At 37.8% G+C, this 15,024-nt stretch overlaps 1 protein-coding gene across 1 annotated transcript in view; it reads right to left on the reverse strand.

Moving 5' to 3' along the window:
* The window catches only part of ST7 (suppression of tumorigenicity 7), a 73,859-nt gene that overhangs the window by 43,252 nt on the left and 15,583 nt on the right, over nucleotides 1-15,024 (reverse strand). Inside the window, exons 5-7 of the mRNA XM_026064503.1 lie at nucleotides 14,490-14,565; nucleotides 13,254-13,408; nucleotides 9,867-9,964 (exon numbers count right to left, since the gene is read on the reverse strand). Of these exons, the coding sequence (XP_025920288.1) occupies nucleotides 9,867-9,964; nucleotides 13,254-13,408; nucleotides 14,490-14,565 (329 nt within the window). The remainder of the gene's footprint in view (nucleotides 1-9,866; nucleotides 9,965-13,253; nucleotides 13,409-14,489; nucleotides 14,566-15,024) is intronic.

Below are 15,024 nucleotides of genomic sequence, written 5' to 3' on the forward strand. Positions count from 1 at the left end.
ATAAAATAAAAAGAAAGGGAGAAAAGAAAGAAGAGGACATGAGCTCAGTTCTCTGTCATCTCAGGATGTAGATTACATAGCTTTTACTGCAAATTATTTTCAGTCACAGTAAAAATTTGTTTTTTGAGAAACTTCCCAGAAAGTAAAACTACTTAAGCAGAAGAATATTATGACAGGTCATCTTTTAGGCCTCACAGTGAAAGCAAACACTGTGGAAGAAAAAAATGCCACAGAGGTTGCAACATAGGCCTGCTGGATGTTCAGTGCAGGCCAAATACTGCATCATTCTGAGGAGCAACGGAGAGCAGCCTGTGAGCCTGTTCCCCTCCCCTCCCTCGCAGCTGGGGAGAGAGGCTGGCTCACGGTCCATACAGAGATATAAAGAAGGGCAAGCTCTCCTGGGCACTGGCCTAAGAATGTACCCACAGCTCCCCAGGCCCTTGCAGCACTGACCTCTACTCTGGACTCTAAATTAAAGAGACGTAGACCTTGCTCTGTGCCAGAAGTTCAGTTTATTGATTTTAATTCTCCTTCCACCTTTACTGTAACAAGACAAAGGCTTTCACTTTAGTGATAACCACCACACTTAAGAAAAAGACAAAGGCCTCGTTATCATCTTTCTTCACATCTTAAGATCTCAGGAAATAAGGTTCATATTTCAACACATAGTTTTCAAATTCAGCACTCAATGTTCTCACTGAAGCCACTACACTTTCTTAAATGACACTGGTCAGGATGTTGGGACTTATAATTTCATTGTAGAATTCCAGTTAGTTGGACTCTCAGCTTTTATAAAGAAGCTGTACTTCACTGAGCTAAGCCTATTGCCACACCGTATGAAAACAGGCACAACATGGCTACAAAGATATTACCTTACAATATAAAAATAAACCACATCTAATGATAAGGATGCACAAACTGATATTAAACATATCATAGTAAATATATGTTCACAAGACTTTTATTTTGAACTTGCATTGGTCAAAATATTTTCTAGTGATCAAATTCAGATCTGAGGCAATAAGCTCATATTCTGCTCTAATTGCTTTGCATGTTTTGGAGGAAATACATACCTGTGTAGAAAGTGGGACTGCTTTCTGTTAGAAGGTTCATTAGTTATACTGTAATTATACAGAAATAGTAGCTTTTGCAGATAACTAATACTTTTTCTTTTTTTTTAGCTTTTTAGATAATAATTAGTATTTTGGGAGTAAAAGTTGGCAGAAAAATTCTGGAAATACATTTAACATGATAAGATATCTTATCACTAGTCCTGGGAGGGTCATATTTCCAGACTCACCCCAATCCATATTGCAGGGCGTAGGTTCAATGATTTTGTGATGGATTTGCAAGAGCGATGATGACAAAAAATGCTGTATGGTACAAGAAAATCCCCATCTGATTTACTGGATAAGGAACAAGTTTTATCTCCCAAAGAACAGTTTAATGAAGAGGACTCCCTTCCCTGAGAACATTTCACTCATCAGCATTTCCTCATTTAGATATAATTTTTGAAACATTTTCAAGGAATGTAGCTTTAACTGTTGCATCTGGTTTTCTCCCTACAATAACATTAACCTCATGCATCAATTAGCAGTGACAAATTATTCGTGTAAAAACAGCTTTAAGTTACAGTTTACGCCTACAACTAGTCCATGGGACTCAAGGGAATAGAGAGGTCGATAAATGAATGATCCTGTATATAACCTGGTGTTGACACATTTATCCTCCATTTGCATTATGGCTGTATGCATGGTCATGCTTTTTTTACCAGCAGTGCATGCAACCCACTTGTTGCTTATATGAATATGTTCCCAACAAACAAAAACTGTTTGAATCAGTGTGTTCAGTTGAATACACTTATAAATATGAAAAGTGAATTCAGTTTAAAAGGGGAGAGAGAGAAAAAAAAGTTAACAAAAAATTCAGTACAAATAGCAAAACTCTTCTGACCTCAACTCCCAGTAGATCTGTTTTCACCACAGGCACCAGAAATGGTAAAATCTATCTCCTAAAGGACAAACGATTGAGACTGCCATCTTCCAGGCATGACTTTCAATCACTATTGAAGAACCAAGCAAACAGGAGGATAGCACTGTTATTTTCACAAATGTTTTGTGTAAGCTGCTTTCTGTTATATGACTTGTGATCTGTAAGAAGTTAAATGAACAAAATAGAAAAGGCAAAGCACCGAGTAGCTTCTGAGCAGAAAAAAAAAAAAATCCTCATTTCCTAGGGCCTCATTACCTACAGCTGAATTTTTCAGGTGTCTAAGTTGTGAGCTCTGACTGAAGCTTCCCCTGGGCTTGAGGCATTCACATGTCACTCTGTGTTGACTCTCTGATGTCTAGTAGGATGCACTTACGCTTAAATTTTTCCCCAGTTGGAGGACAAATACGATCTTTTTCCTTTATTCAGTTACTTTTCTCATAAAAGCTGTAGAAATGTAGTTTATCCTTAATGTTTCTACTCCTCTGTCAAATCTGTCTGAAATTGATGATGGATCAAATGTTCCTCATAAGCAGATAGACAGACAAACAAGCAAGACTTGATTGCCTAAGCCTTATTTTCCTAGAAAAACAGGCAAAAATTATCTAGTAAAGAGCATCCTAATAAACACTAAGACACAAGCTATACAGCTAGCTGTAAAGAAGTTATCTGACCACATGTAACAAAACTGATTCACCAAGTCTCAGACAGAAAGATCAAAAACCACTGACCAGTTCACCTGGCAAGGAGGGAACAGAAGAAAAGTTGTCAGTAGACTAAGGTTTGTTCACAGAGCCCTTCTGTGTGCTATGTCAGGCACTAAGACACGTAAAAATCAGGCTAACTCCTGGTCCTAAAAGTGCAACTCATTACAGTGTGGTCACACTGCGGACTGTGTGAATGAGATTGAGGTGATGTAAATAGACAAACTCATAACTCACACAGTTGGAAAGCACTATGAAATATCCTGGACCACCCTGAACTACACTTCTGCTTAACTACAGCAGAATTAGGAGTTTGTTGTTTAATGCATTTCTCCAAGTGCAGCATTCCTTTTGGCAAATAATCACTGTTTCAATCAGAAGCAGCTCCTTACTTATTCTTTTACAGCCCAGGGAGGGTAAGAGCTAATGGGGCCAAATCTGACAGATCCTGCTGGTCTGCAGCTTGGAAGTAATGAGCAGTAGGATCCATATGTTTTCATCCCCCTATGAAATCCAAGGATTAAGACATATCATCTGATGGTTGAACTTAAGACACTCAGAAAAGGAACCCACATCCAGTAGACACTAACTGTGGGTTGGTATATGTTAAAAATGGAACATCAGCTGAATTTTATAATTTGACAAATGCAAGTTTAGCCCTAGTATTTCATATTGTTTTTGGATAATATGACTTCTGTTCAATATAGGATTAACAATTAGAAACAGACAGTAAAATGAAAAATACCTTCCTGAACTTGCAAACTCTAAGGAAATATGCTAGAACATGCAGCCTCTATGTTCTCTCTTAATTGGAGGATTAAAACCTTCAGAATATGACCGGAGTTCTTTAAGGAATATAATTATGAAAATGCTATTATTTGGACTTGTAAAAAAACATGTTTCATCAATAAAGAGAATTTTAAAAGGCAGATATGGCATGAAACCAGAGGAGGAGCATAAGTTGTTCCAGATGTACATTTACTATTAAATAATCACATCACATAAAAGTGGTAAATGCAGTAACAGAAATAACTTATGATTTTTGTTACCTCAAAGATAAGTAGTTTTATAAAGCATGAAAACAAAGTCATTACCCTTAGCTCTCAAAAAAATCCTTTATTTGCATCATCCCTAAGTACTTTTTGCAGAAAGTTTACCATATGTTTAAAGCTGGATTTTTAAATGAAATTAAGGTGAGGAAATGATCTAGTAGCTCAAAAATGGACTAGGGGATTCCCAAAAGATGGAAGAGAATAATTAAAAGATACACAGAACACCTGAATATGGAGCAATGCAAGAGAACAGATGAAAAGGAGTCCAAGTTACGAGGACCTCTACAAGAGCAGGCATTAGAATCAGAGCTGAAAACCCTGGGACATATACATTACATGTGATGAAAAAGTAGATGCAGTTCTCTATGCTACATAGATTTTGATAAGAGACTATATACTTAGAAGGCTGCAGATATATTCCAGCAAATTGTCAGAAACAAACAAGCAAAAAGTGACACTGCATTGTAGCCTCAGAACAGAAAGTAAGTATATTCGCTTATAGGTTTACTGTTCAGCACCTGCAGATGCAGGCAGCTCTTTTATTGAATTGTGGTGTAAGATGTCACTAAGTATATTGGACAAGCCTTTTCAGAAAGCTACAATGATCTACTAGAAAAACGCATATCTTCAACACATGCAAAGGCAGTCTCTTATTGTATTCTCCTGGCTACGATAATTTTGAACATAATTTATATGAGAAACATTATTATCGGGTTTAGGTGGCAGTCACCAAATTTCCATAGTTTTTTTTTTAATTTTTTTTTTTTATGATTTAGAGTAGGATCACAGCAATGATGAAAAGAGAGGGGTCTGAGTCACATACAGGAAAGGGAAGGGATAAACTGCATTAGGGGAATTACAGAAGTCTCCATTTTGTTTAAGAGACCATTCAAACGCAGGATGTTCCAATCCCCTATTTATCCCTCTCATGCATATCTGTGACAAAACTAAGCATATTTAAATATAAAAATATACAGAAGTGTTTTCATTATTAAAATCAGCATTTATCATTTGATATTATTAAGGTATTTGTGTGCTAGAACAAGAACTTACTAGAGAGACCACTCCGAGGTGAAGATTGGCAAATGTCACAGATTACATGACCAGCACTCATCTGAAATTTATGAGGTAGCTCTTGGTCTCCTTCAACTCAGAAGCAAATTTTAATATATGGTACTTTTAATAAGTGCTACAGATTTTAATAAAGCTAGAATTCCACTGAAAATAAAAAAGCCTGCTTAGCCTAGCCTGAATAACACAGGCAAAAGAATCTGATTCAGTAATCCTTGCCTCAAGCACAGGGATATGTGGGAGAGATAGACGGTAGCTGTGGATGCAAGTAGCTGCAGAAGTTGCATTGTTAGGCTGCTATGAGTCATAACATCTTTATTAAGAATTAGGACTCTCTTTTTCTTTTACACAGCTTGATACTGTGAGGTGCAGAACATTGCCCCTGCCAGATATTTCCGTTACTTAAGAGGAATCAGCAATACACAGAAAAGAAAAATAGAATTCAAAGCCCAGTAAAAGAGTTGTCAAGAAATTACACTAGATTTGCATCATGGGCACACCAACAAAAATCACTAATGCTGCTTGTGACAAAAAGAAAAAAAAATGCAACCTATCCATATCATTAAAACTATTATGGGATGGCAGAGCACCCCTTTGAAGCCTTCAAGTGACATAACCTTTTAAACTACTGTAAGTGTCCAGGGCATCCCATGTGTTTAAAAAAAACTTATGCACACTGATAAGTATACTGGTCTCTACCTGCTTTACATACTGACAGTTGATTGGTGTCTGCGGACATGTATTAAAATATGCATTTTAGATACTGCAGGTGGGCACTCAGATGAACCCACATGCACATCCAACAGAAATATCCTAAACAAGATTCTCAGAACCAGGTCCTTTAGTGCAATCTGAAGAGTAATTTCTCAGCAGACATGACTGATCCCAGAAATAAAACATATATTTCTGATCCTTAATAAGTGTTGTGGTTTCTATTTCATCTCCAAAGCTGAGCAAAGGCCCAGAGAGCCTCTTTTTTCCCCAAACCTTATTCATTTCTAAACAAAGTTGCAAAACACAGGGCACATTGCAACTCCACTTTATCTCAGCAACATATACTTGTAAGGTGATAAAAACTCTGAGAACAAGTTTGTTTCATCTTCTCTCTGAAGGAAGAAGTGATTGAGACCTTTTGTTCACCTCATCCATTACCATGCCTTCTGCCTGCCACCCTTCTCTTTCATAAACATAGATCAGCCTTCAAAGAAAGCTTGTCCCACACTACATATGTTCTCCAGGACAATCACAGGAAGCTTGAATTAATTTAACAATTCACTTTCTTACATGGTACATTTTCACCTGGATACTCCAGTGACCCATTCAAGGCAAATGCTTTATCAGTCTGCTCCTGAGTTCAGTAGCACAGGTAATCACTGATCAAGTCACCCTCAAACTACAGAAGTGTCTTTGCACACCATCTCTACTTTCAGTCAATGGAAAACATAAAACACAGATGCTGCATATGTCTAGTATCATTGCAACAGGGAGAGAATCAGCAAAAAGCAGATGGACAGCACCTGGTACAAAAGGCTATCCTCTCTCATCAGCATGTATGGTTCTAGTCTGGCCTGAGAGATCAAAATTATGCACAATAAATATTCAGCATGAATCCTTACTGAAGATGCTGAAGATTCCTCATGGCCACCATTAAGGATTTTCATCTCTGTACATACCAAACTATCCAATACCATTCAGAATGCATTAGCTTAAATCTTGCTAATATAATCAGCTTAACAAATAAAACAACCAGTCTTGTAGACTGTTTTTCTCCTCAGGGCCAGTAAGAGAGATCTATACTCGCATACTATATCATGCTCTATACAAATAGGAATAAAACTAGAATAACTCTGTTGACTAAAGTGGAGTTACTCCAACAACACATTAATCAAAATGAGATCACAAGTTAACTCTCTCTCTCTATATATAGTGACAGCTGCTGGTTTCTACAGAAGAAACACAGTAAATAATTATCATCAGAAATATAAACAAAAGCAATGCCTATGTGTGCCTGAATTATATACTTCCATGAAAATTACAGGTTATTAATTCTGACTAATTCAACTCAACTAAATGAACAAAATGAAAGCAGCAACAAAGCCAGCAACACAATAATACTTTGAATCAGTCACCAAATCAACAGAAATTCTTACTCAATGTCAACAATAAAATACTAATAAATCACCGTTTTCAAATATCTTCAACAAAATATTAAGGAATGTGATTTTCCCATCAGCAGCGTCTATAACCAGAAACTCAGAATCTTATTTAAGACAATGTAATACATCAGTAATGTCCTCAAGATGGCCTTATATATGCAATGAGTTAAACAATCTCAACTATTTTATTTTCTCAAAATGGCAAAGACTCATTCCATCCCAATCATATTTCCCAGATGGTGTCATGAACCTCTTAACACTTCATTTCCATCATATTCCATGACTTGAGAAATCTGTTTTCAATCTTTCAAACACAAACAGGGCCTCCACCCTCTGTCCCCTGATGCTAGATTCAGCAGTTCCCAGCCAACATATTCTTCATATTCTTTTTAGGGTGAAAAAATTCACCTCCTCCCTCATCAATCACATAGAAACACCATCAAAGACACATTCATGTTCTTCAAACTTCTTCACGAATATATTATTTATGTCTTACACAAAGAATTGGTGGACCTGCATTCATCAGAAATAAATAGCTAGATCCTCTGCCCCTCCAAGTCAGTCTAAGAAAAGCATCTGCGAAGCTGACTTGGACGCTACTCTTGCTCCTAACATACTAGAGTTAAGACCAATAGATACTGCTGCTTTTATATTTTGTCTAGGGACCTGCTAATACTTAGCTCTGCTCGCTCACAATGAAGAGCTCTAGAGGCATTTAAATTCAGTTCTGAATATTTGGCTTAATGTCTGCATGTGGAAAAATACAGAATGTGATGATCTGAGTTAAAGCTCCAGAAGTTGATATTCTATCTTTATGTCTCTTTTGTCTTGCATCCAGACCTTTCTTTTTAGCGTAATGTTCCCATAGAGGAATGCATTTTCACTCCAAGTATCTAAGAAATGATGACTTTGGGTTTCCCTGTCATTGCTGCATTTTAAGATTCACCTCGTACTTAACTTCAACAACACATTCTCTCCCTAGTGCCAGAATAACCCATTCATTCCAATCAAAGTGTTCTGGGTCTCACTTTGCAAAAGAAACCAAGGACTGGATAGACCACCCACATCCCCGAAACCAGTGCTCTGCAGACACCATTAATCAAACACATGGACATCAGCTGCAGAAGGTTTCACAGAATACCTATTCTACATAGCTCTATCTAAAATCACAAAATACATTCAGTAGCCCACAGTAAGCTCCAGAAGTTGCCATAATTACAACATGCCACATTTGAATGTGAAATTCAAAACTATATACTTTCTCATATATTAATATCAGAACTTAGAATTCTAATGCTTGTCCCCAAAATGATTTCAGTATTCAACTCAGAGTATCGGTGTAACAAAATCCATAAAGAATCAGCAGGGCTGACTGGGCTGAAAACAACTTTTTTGAAAGCAACATTCTCCCAGATGAAAGCCTTGACCACAAGCCTGCAAAACCAGGTCTTTCTTCCCTGTTTCTCTTTCTTGCATTCCTAGCTGTACAATGGCTGCGTTTTGACAAGATCATTTTTTACCCCTCTGTCTGGGAGCCTAGTAATTCTGGGGATTGAGAGTTGTGGGCCTGAACATCCTCTGCCTAGACAGGAGAAAAAGTTATTTCCCATCTGCCTTCTGGTAGGTTATGCAGGATGAAGACCAGCATCACTTCGAAGAACTCTGCTCAACTCTTTCAAAACAATGTGTGCCCCAGAGGATGCTGGGTTCTGGCTTCCAAGCTGACAGACATACTTCCCCTACAGTCCTTGATGCAAGTGCCTAAGCTGCAGAGAAAGATCCTTGACTTTTTACTTCAAATTTCTCACTGAACTGCAGCAGGAACTTCCCTTTTCAAAGTGCAGGTTTGGGGATCATTCATCTGAGCTGCCTAAAGCAGTTTACAGATGCTTCATTCTGGTTATGGATTCCATTTTGTGTGCCTAAAATTTAAGTCCTTCAGCTTAACCTGCCTATCTGTCTCTCATGTCTTTGCCTGTACCTCACTTTTGTGGAAGCTGGAAAAGAAAGTGTAAGAGAAGGGAGAACGTAGGAAGCTGACAAGGAGTTTCGCCATCTTCTGTCCAGAGCTCTAGGACTCAAATCATCACAGACTGGCTATCTCAGGTGAGGCAAGTCACCTCCTTAAGAACCGTGTGCCTAGTATGCAACCAGGCGATATCACTTAAAGAAATGCTAGGTGTTCATAACTATCTCCAAGTTAAGCACTTGTACCTACTTGGAACATACACAGTGCCGCATGTGGAGAGCTGATGCACCACCCCACACAAAACACCTACTGTTTGGCGTTTCAAATGTGTTGCCTAAATTTGTAGCTTACCAGCTTATGACTACCCTTGGTAGTCCCCAGCATACAAAACAGGGATAAAATCATCTCCCATTTCAGAGGTAAAGCAGTTCATTATAGATTAATTACTTGAGTTTGACTTATCAGTAATGAGTCCATGAATGAATGTATAACACTGTCCTCAAGTGCGAACAGCGTGAGGTAAACAATGCAGAGAGCCACACTGCAGGCTTTGCAAGTAGGAAACAATACTTGAGACTTGTTTGTTAGGTTAGTGTCATCTGCTACATGTCCTAGCGAAGGAGGCAGCCTCCAGAAAAATTATGTAACTTCACGATAAAATAATTAAAGACTGCTCTGTAATCCACACCTAACAGGATGGGGGATTCAGGTTGTAAGGGCAACCATCCATTTGGCTTCATACTGTTGTCTTAGCGACCTTAAAAATAATCTGTTAACTTAATCTTTATGCAAATTACACATACAAAAGGACTATCAGCAGTATACACTGTATATAGCAAGAGTAGGCGTTAACTTGTAAGCAAATACGTATCATTTCTATGCTACTATTATCCAGACATTGTATATGAAACAAAACCAAACTCACATCTCTCATCATTTTCACTGCTTCCCTGGTCCTTCCCAGCTTTCTTGCACACATTGCCAGCCTCCTCTTAATGTAAACTAACACATTGGTGTCCCTTCCTGTGTAAGGCAAAAAAGAAACAAAATTAAGATACAACAGATAGATAAAAGGTCCATGTCATACTATGACACAAAAGAAAACACAGCTTTCATGCCATTTTTTTGTTTTTCTTGATCATCAGTGTTTTCATAATTGTAATTAAGAAATTACAAATTCTAACGATTTAGATGTGGCATAATGCCACTGAAATCAGTGGAGTTACTCCAGGTATAGAGTGGTATAAAGAAGGACCCATGGTTTGGCCTTACACCTATGAAATATAGGAAGATCTGAAGGTACAGAGAATGCTATAGGACATAGAGTATCAAGTAATCCATCAGGCAAGGGGAACCCTTAAAAGGTAACACCCACACAAAACTGTAGGTCATCCACATAACATTACATTACTTACCAATTCACATACTCAGTAGAGACAAGAGCATCAGTAGAGACAAAAGGCATGTTATGTTCTGCCTTAACCTTTTTGTAAGTTAAGGTGTATACACTTGTTATTACCAGATGCAGCAAAACAAATCCTCAGCTTTACTCTGAGTAACAGTCTTTTCATTTATGATTAGAAGAAAAGTACTACACCCTGAACTTCCCTTTTGCAGAGCCATTACTTGTGACACGACTATCATCTTCAAATTCCTAACACAGTTAATTATGAATGGCAAATTAACAGGTTTCAGATATGACAGTCTTGTGAAGACTGTCCTAACAGCAAAGAGAACAGAAACTCAAGAGCTGCAGCAATGGTGCTCTTGGAGAATCCTTACTCTTTTTGCGATCCTTGATTTCTCATTCTCCCTATAATTATAATGCAAGCTTTTAATGTGCTTCTGGACCAACAGGAAACATGCAGGCAGCTATTCATCTATAAAATTACCATATCAAGAAAACATAAGACACCTGCTATGAATTATCTTTGTGTATAATATGCAGTCAGTAAAGATTTTAGTCTGTGCCCCTAACATTTTCAAGTCTTTCATAATAAGCACAAGATGTGCACTGAAAATATTCCAAGTACCTACAAATTGTTTTAAAGATGTGATTGAAATTTTCAGATAGATTAAGCAGCAGGTTGAAAGGTCTGACTTTAGGAGAAAAACTAAATAAGGTAGAGAAAGAATTTCTTCAGCTGTATTTTATATTATGTAATTCCTTATCTCTGTACTGATTCTTACATATTTAATAAATGATTTATTAGCTACATCTGTTTTCAACACCTTTATGTAGTGTAACTAAGACATATACATTTCAGGCCAGGCTCCTTTTCAGTTAGTTCAAAAAGAACGGTCAAATGTTTTTGCTTGTTACGAAATAAAGATAACTTTTCAGGCCAAAATTTTCTGAAGTGATTAATGACTTTCTGTGACTAACACGAGACACCTTAAAAAGAAGGCTGCCTGCGCTTCATATAAACTAGCATCTTTTGAAAGAGGTTAAGTTGGTTTAAGTTATTACCTACTCTTAAAATTCATGGCCTAACATAAAATACTGTATGAAAGAGATGGAACACAGGGATACACAGAAATATAGAACTATCTGCTGTTGTTCAAGAAATGATATAGTGGTTTTCACTTGCAAAAGAAGAAATGTTCACTTTTCATCCCAAAGTCATCCTGAAGGAATGGAACACCACCACATTTCAAAACCACGGAGTAGTTGCAACTTGAGGAAAGGAACTGTGGTCTCTGAATAGACACATCTGTCTATGGTCCTTCTTCTCTAAAGAAATCTGAGCTCTCCACTTTATTAAACTATACAAAGTCCAGAGTGTAATAAAAAAAAATCCTACTTGGAGGCCCTATATCTAAGGCAGCATCTGAGGCTGGAACTTTTCTAACATTTGTGGGTGCATGCTGAAATTATAAAGGGGACACTGGAAGGCAGAGAGAAGTGGAACAATCTAGCCCCTCTACTGTAAAACAGTTAGAGCTGATTGTCACTTTTCAGCCCTTCCTGCTCTGTGGCAATGCACTTACTTAATCCTGTTATTAAACTGGTTGTTACCTCTCCTATAATGCTGAAGGACCAAGGGGTCAAATTTGATGATGACAGTGGCAACACACATCATCAAGCAGAGAGGTTACAAAAATACCATATTTACATTTGTCTGCACAAACTTAACCATGATCTCTTGGACATAAGCATCATGGTACAGTCTTTACTCTTTTGAATATTTTTCATAGAATCACTTTCATTTTCAGTGCTCAGGGTGGATTAAGTACAGAAATTAAGGTTTCACAGACAACCATAAGCCTGCTAGAGCCTGAGAATTGCTTCAAGGGCTCAGCTACTCTATGTTTTCATTTTCTCCAAAAATAACCATGTCATCATAAATGTATCATCCTAAATATTAGCTTATAACCAACAAATGTTTAAAATGCTACCCCAAGCTTTATAAAACCTCAGGTTTCCAGGTATAGACTTGCACATACTTTTGAAACCAGAGATCACAGACAATTTCACTATGTACAATTTTTATCAGCAATCTTCCCAATTATGTGAGATAGCCAGAGCCTGTGAATTCAGGTCCTGAGAAACCTGAATATGCCCAAATATGCCAGTGCTTGTACTTATGTAATTCACTGGTATTATTTTTGCCTGAGGTAGCCATGGTAGACTAGAAATAATCTAGATCTTTTTGCTTTAGTTATCTTTTTATTCACTTACTGTCAGTGAATCCTCATGTATTTTCTTAGGTTTAAGAAGCTTCTACTAAATATAGCTGTCACATCAGCTAAAACTGCTTATCCAAAACCTAAACAAAAAAATCTAGAGTTTCAATTAGAGCACTGTTTTATTCCAGTTGTTAATTTTTAATGTTTCTGTGACCTTTCTTCATGTATACACCCTAACTTTTCAAATATCACACTGGTGAATGGCTCCCATTACTCTGAAGTACATCATAGAATGATGTGGTGTACATATTTACCTTACAGATGATGAAAAAAGCTGGCAAAGCATCACTTCACTCCTGTTCTCATGGCTCTTTACTATCTTTTCAAAACATGGGCCTATGCTTTCAAAATGGCTAGAGGCACTTCAGTGTGACTTTCTAAAGCAGAGTCCAGTACTTTCTGAATATCAAATCTCTTTTGGCTCTACTACCTTTTCTTTTCTTTTCTGTTAAGTGAGTGTTACACATTTTTGCCATGAGAAAGAAAAGGTGTAATCTGAGCATTGCCAATACAGTAACAGAACCAGGCAAAAACACTGAAACACAATAGTTTGGCTCTAGCGCCACATCCTAGTCCCTTCTCCCCTTCTAGAAGCAGCTACTCCCTCCAAAGACACACTTACTGTGTTGGGCTTCATACTGGGCACCATGGTGCTGTAATTGCTGGCTACGCCTGTAACAGCCCTCTCCAGCTTTCAGAGCTTGCTTAAACAGTTTCTCTGCTTCTACAATTGTTGTTGCTTCCTCTTCAGCCAAGAGAATATAGGCAGTGGCACACCTGCAGGAGAATCAGAGGCAAAACCATGAGAACATTACTTCAAGCAAAAACTACCCAAAGACATGCAAACTGGCAAGAATGTACCAAATACAGAGGTAGTGGAGTTTTGTCCATATGGCTTTTGTATGTATGGCTTATCTTTGTAAAGCAACTACTCTGACAAGGACATAATGTGTTACTTATGTAGCAACTGCATTGCTTCAGCACTTGAATAAACCTACTAAAATCAGTGAATCTGCCCAGAAAGTAAACTACTATCTCACTGTGCATGATCTTATATTGCTAAAATGCATTTTAGAGACATAAACTAGTTTTATGCACTATTGATTTAATAGAAAACATCTCCACTACTGTAATGGCATGAAAGAAAACAAAAGAACTATAACACTTATGATAAGCTTTGAACAGACTATGAATGTAATTGTATAGGCAAAGATCCCCTCCCCCCACCCAAAAAAAAAGCAGCTTTAGGAATACAAATAAAGGTAAAATGCAGGGTGGGAATCATCTCATCCAGCTTTTAGCTGTCTAAATTAGACCTTTTAACCATCTGTTTATTGTGGGATCTCAGAATTCTATGCATCTCACTGAGAAAACAAATGATGGACTCACAAACAACAAAAATCCCACAAAATTACATCTTATTCCTACACATTATCAACTCTATTCCTACACATTATCAGCTAAATACTTCAGAAAGTGTTTACAAGTCCCCTTCTTCTTGTCTCTATTCAGGACAACCGAGTTGCCAAAAGGCAACTCATCTTGTCTCCATGCCTTATATACATATATCATATGCTGATCAAAAGGCAACTCATTTAACACTTCACCATGCCAACACAGGGCCTGATCCAAAGCCCACTGACATCAATGGGAAGACTCTCACTGTCATCAGTGCCCTAAGGATCTTCTGGGTGGCTAGCACAACATGCAGCTCTGCTTTATTCTTCCCATTATAGATCTTCCTGTGACAGGCCTGCAATCATGATTAAAAATTATTGTAGTAAACCCCCTGCCTTAAGCTATCATCAAATGGATTTTTAAAAGACAGAAACTAAATGTTAATGTTGTTGTCACTCACTCGTTCAATTCCAAAGCTTCATGTGCTGCAGAAATTCGGGCTTGTGGGTTTCTCTCTCTCCAGGCTTTTTGCATTACTATTCAATAAACAAAGCAGAACAGGGGCATATTAGCCATTATAGCATTAACAAGGCGGATCTCCTGCACTATAATAACAAAAATTTATTGCTCTCAGTCCGACTCGCTACAGAGCATTTCAAAAAGCTCAGTGATCATTCAAAAGATACATAACCAACATGAGCTTCTGTCCCAAATACTTAGACTTATACTTTCATTTAATTAAATTTTTTTCCTCAGGTAAGTTTGTCTGAGAGTTACAGAATCACAGAATCACAGAATCACTGAGGTTGGAAGGGACCTCTGGAGATCATCTAGTCCAACCCCCCTGCTCAAGCAGGCTCACCTAGAGCACATTGCACAGGATTGCATCCAGGCGCATTTTGAATATCTCCAGAGAAGGAGACTCCACCACCTCTCGGGGCAACCTGTTCCAGTGCTCTGTCACCCTCACAGTGAAAAAGTTTTTCCTCATGTTA

The sequence above is a fragment of the Apteryx rowi genome, unplaced genomic scaffold, assembly GCF_003343035.1.
Source record: "Apteryx rowi isolate R43461 unplaced genomic scaffold, aptRow1 scaffold_219, whole genome shotgun sequence".
Lineage (NCBI taxonomy): Eukaryota > Metazoa > Chordata > Aves > Apterygiformes > Apterygidae > Apteryx > Apteryx rowi.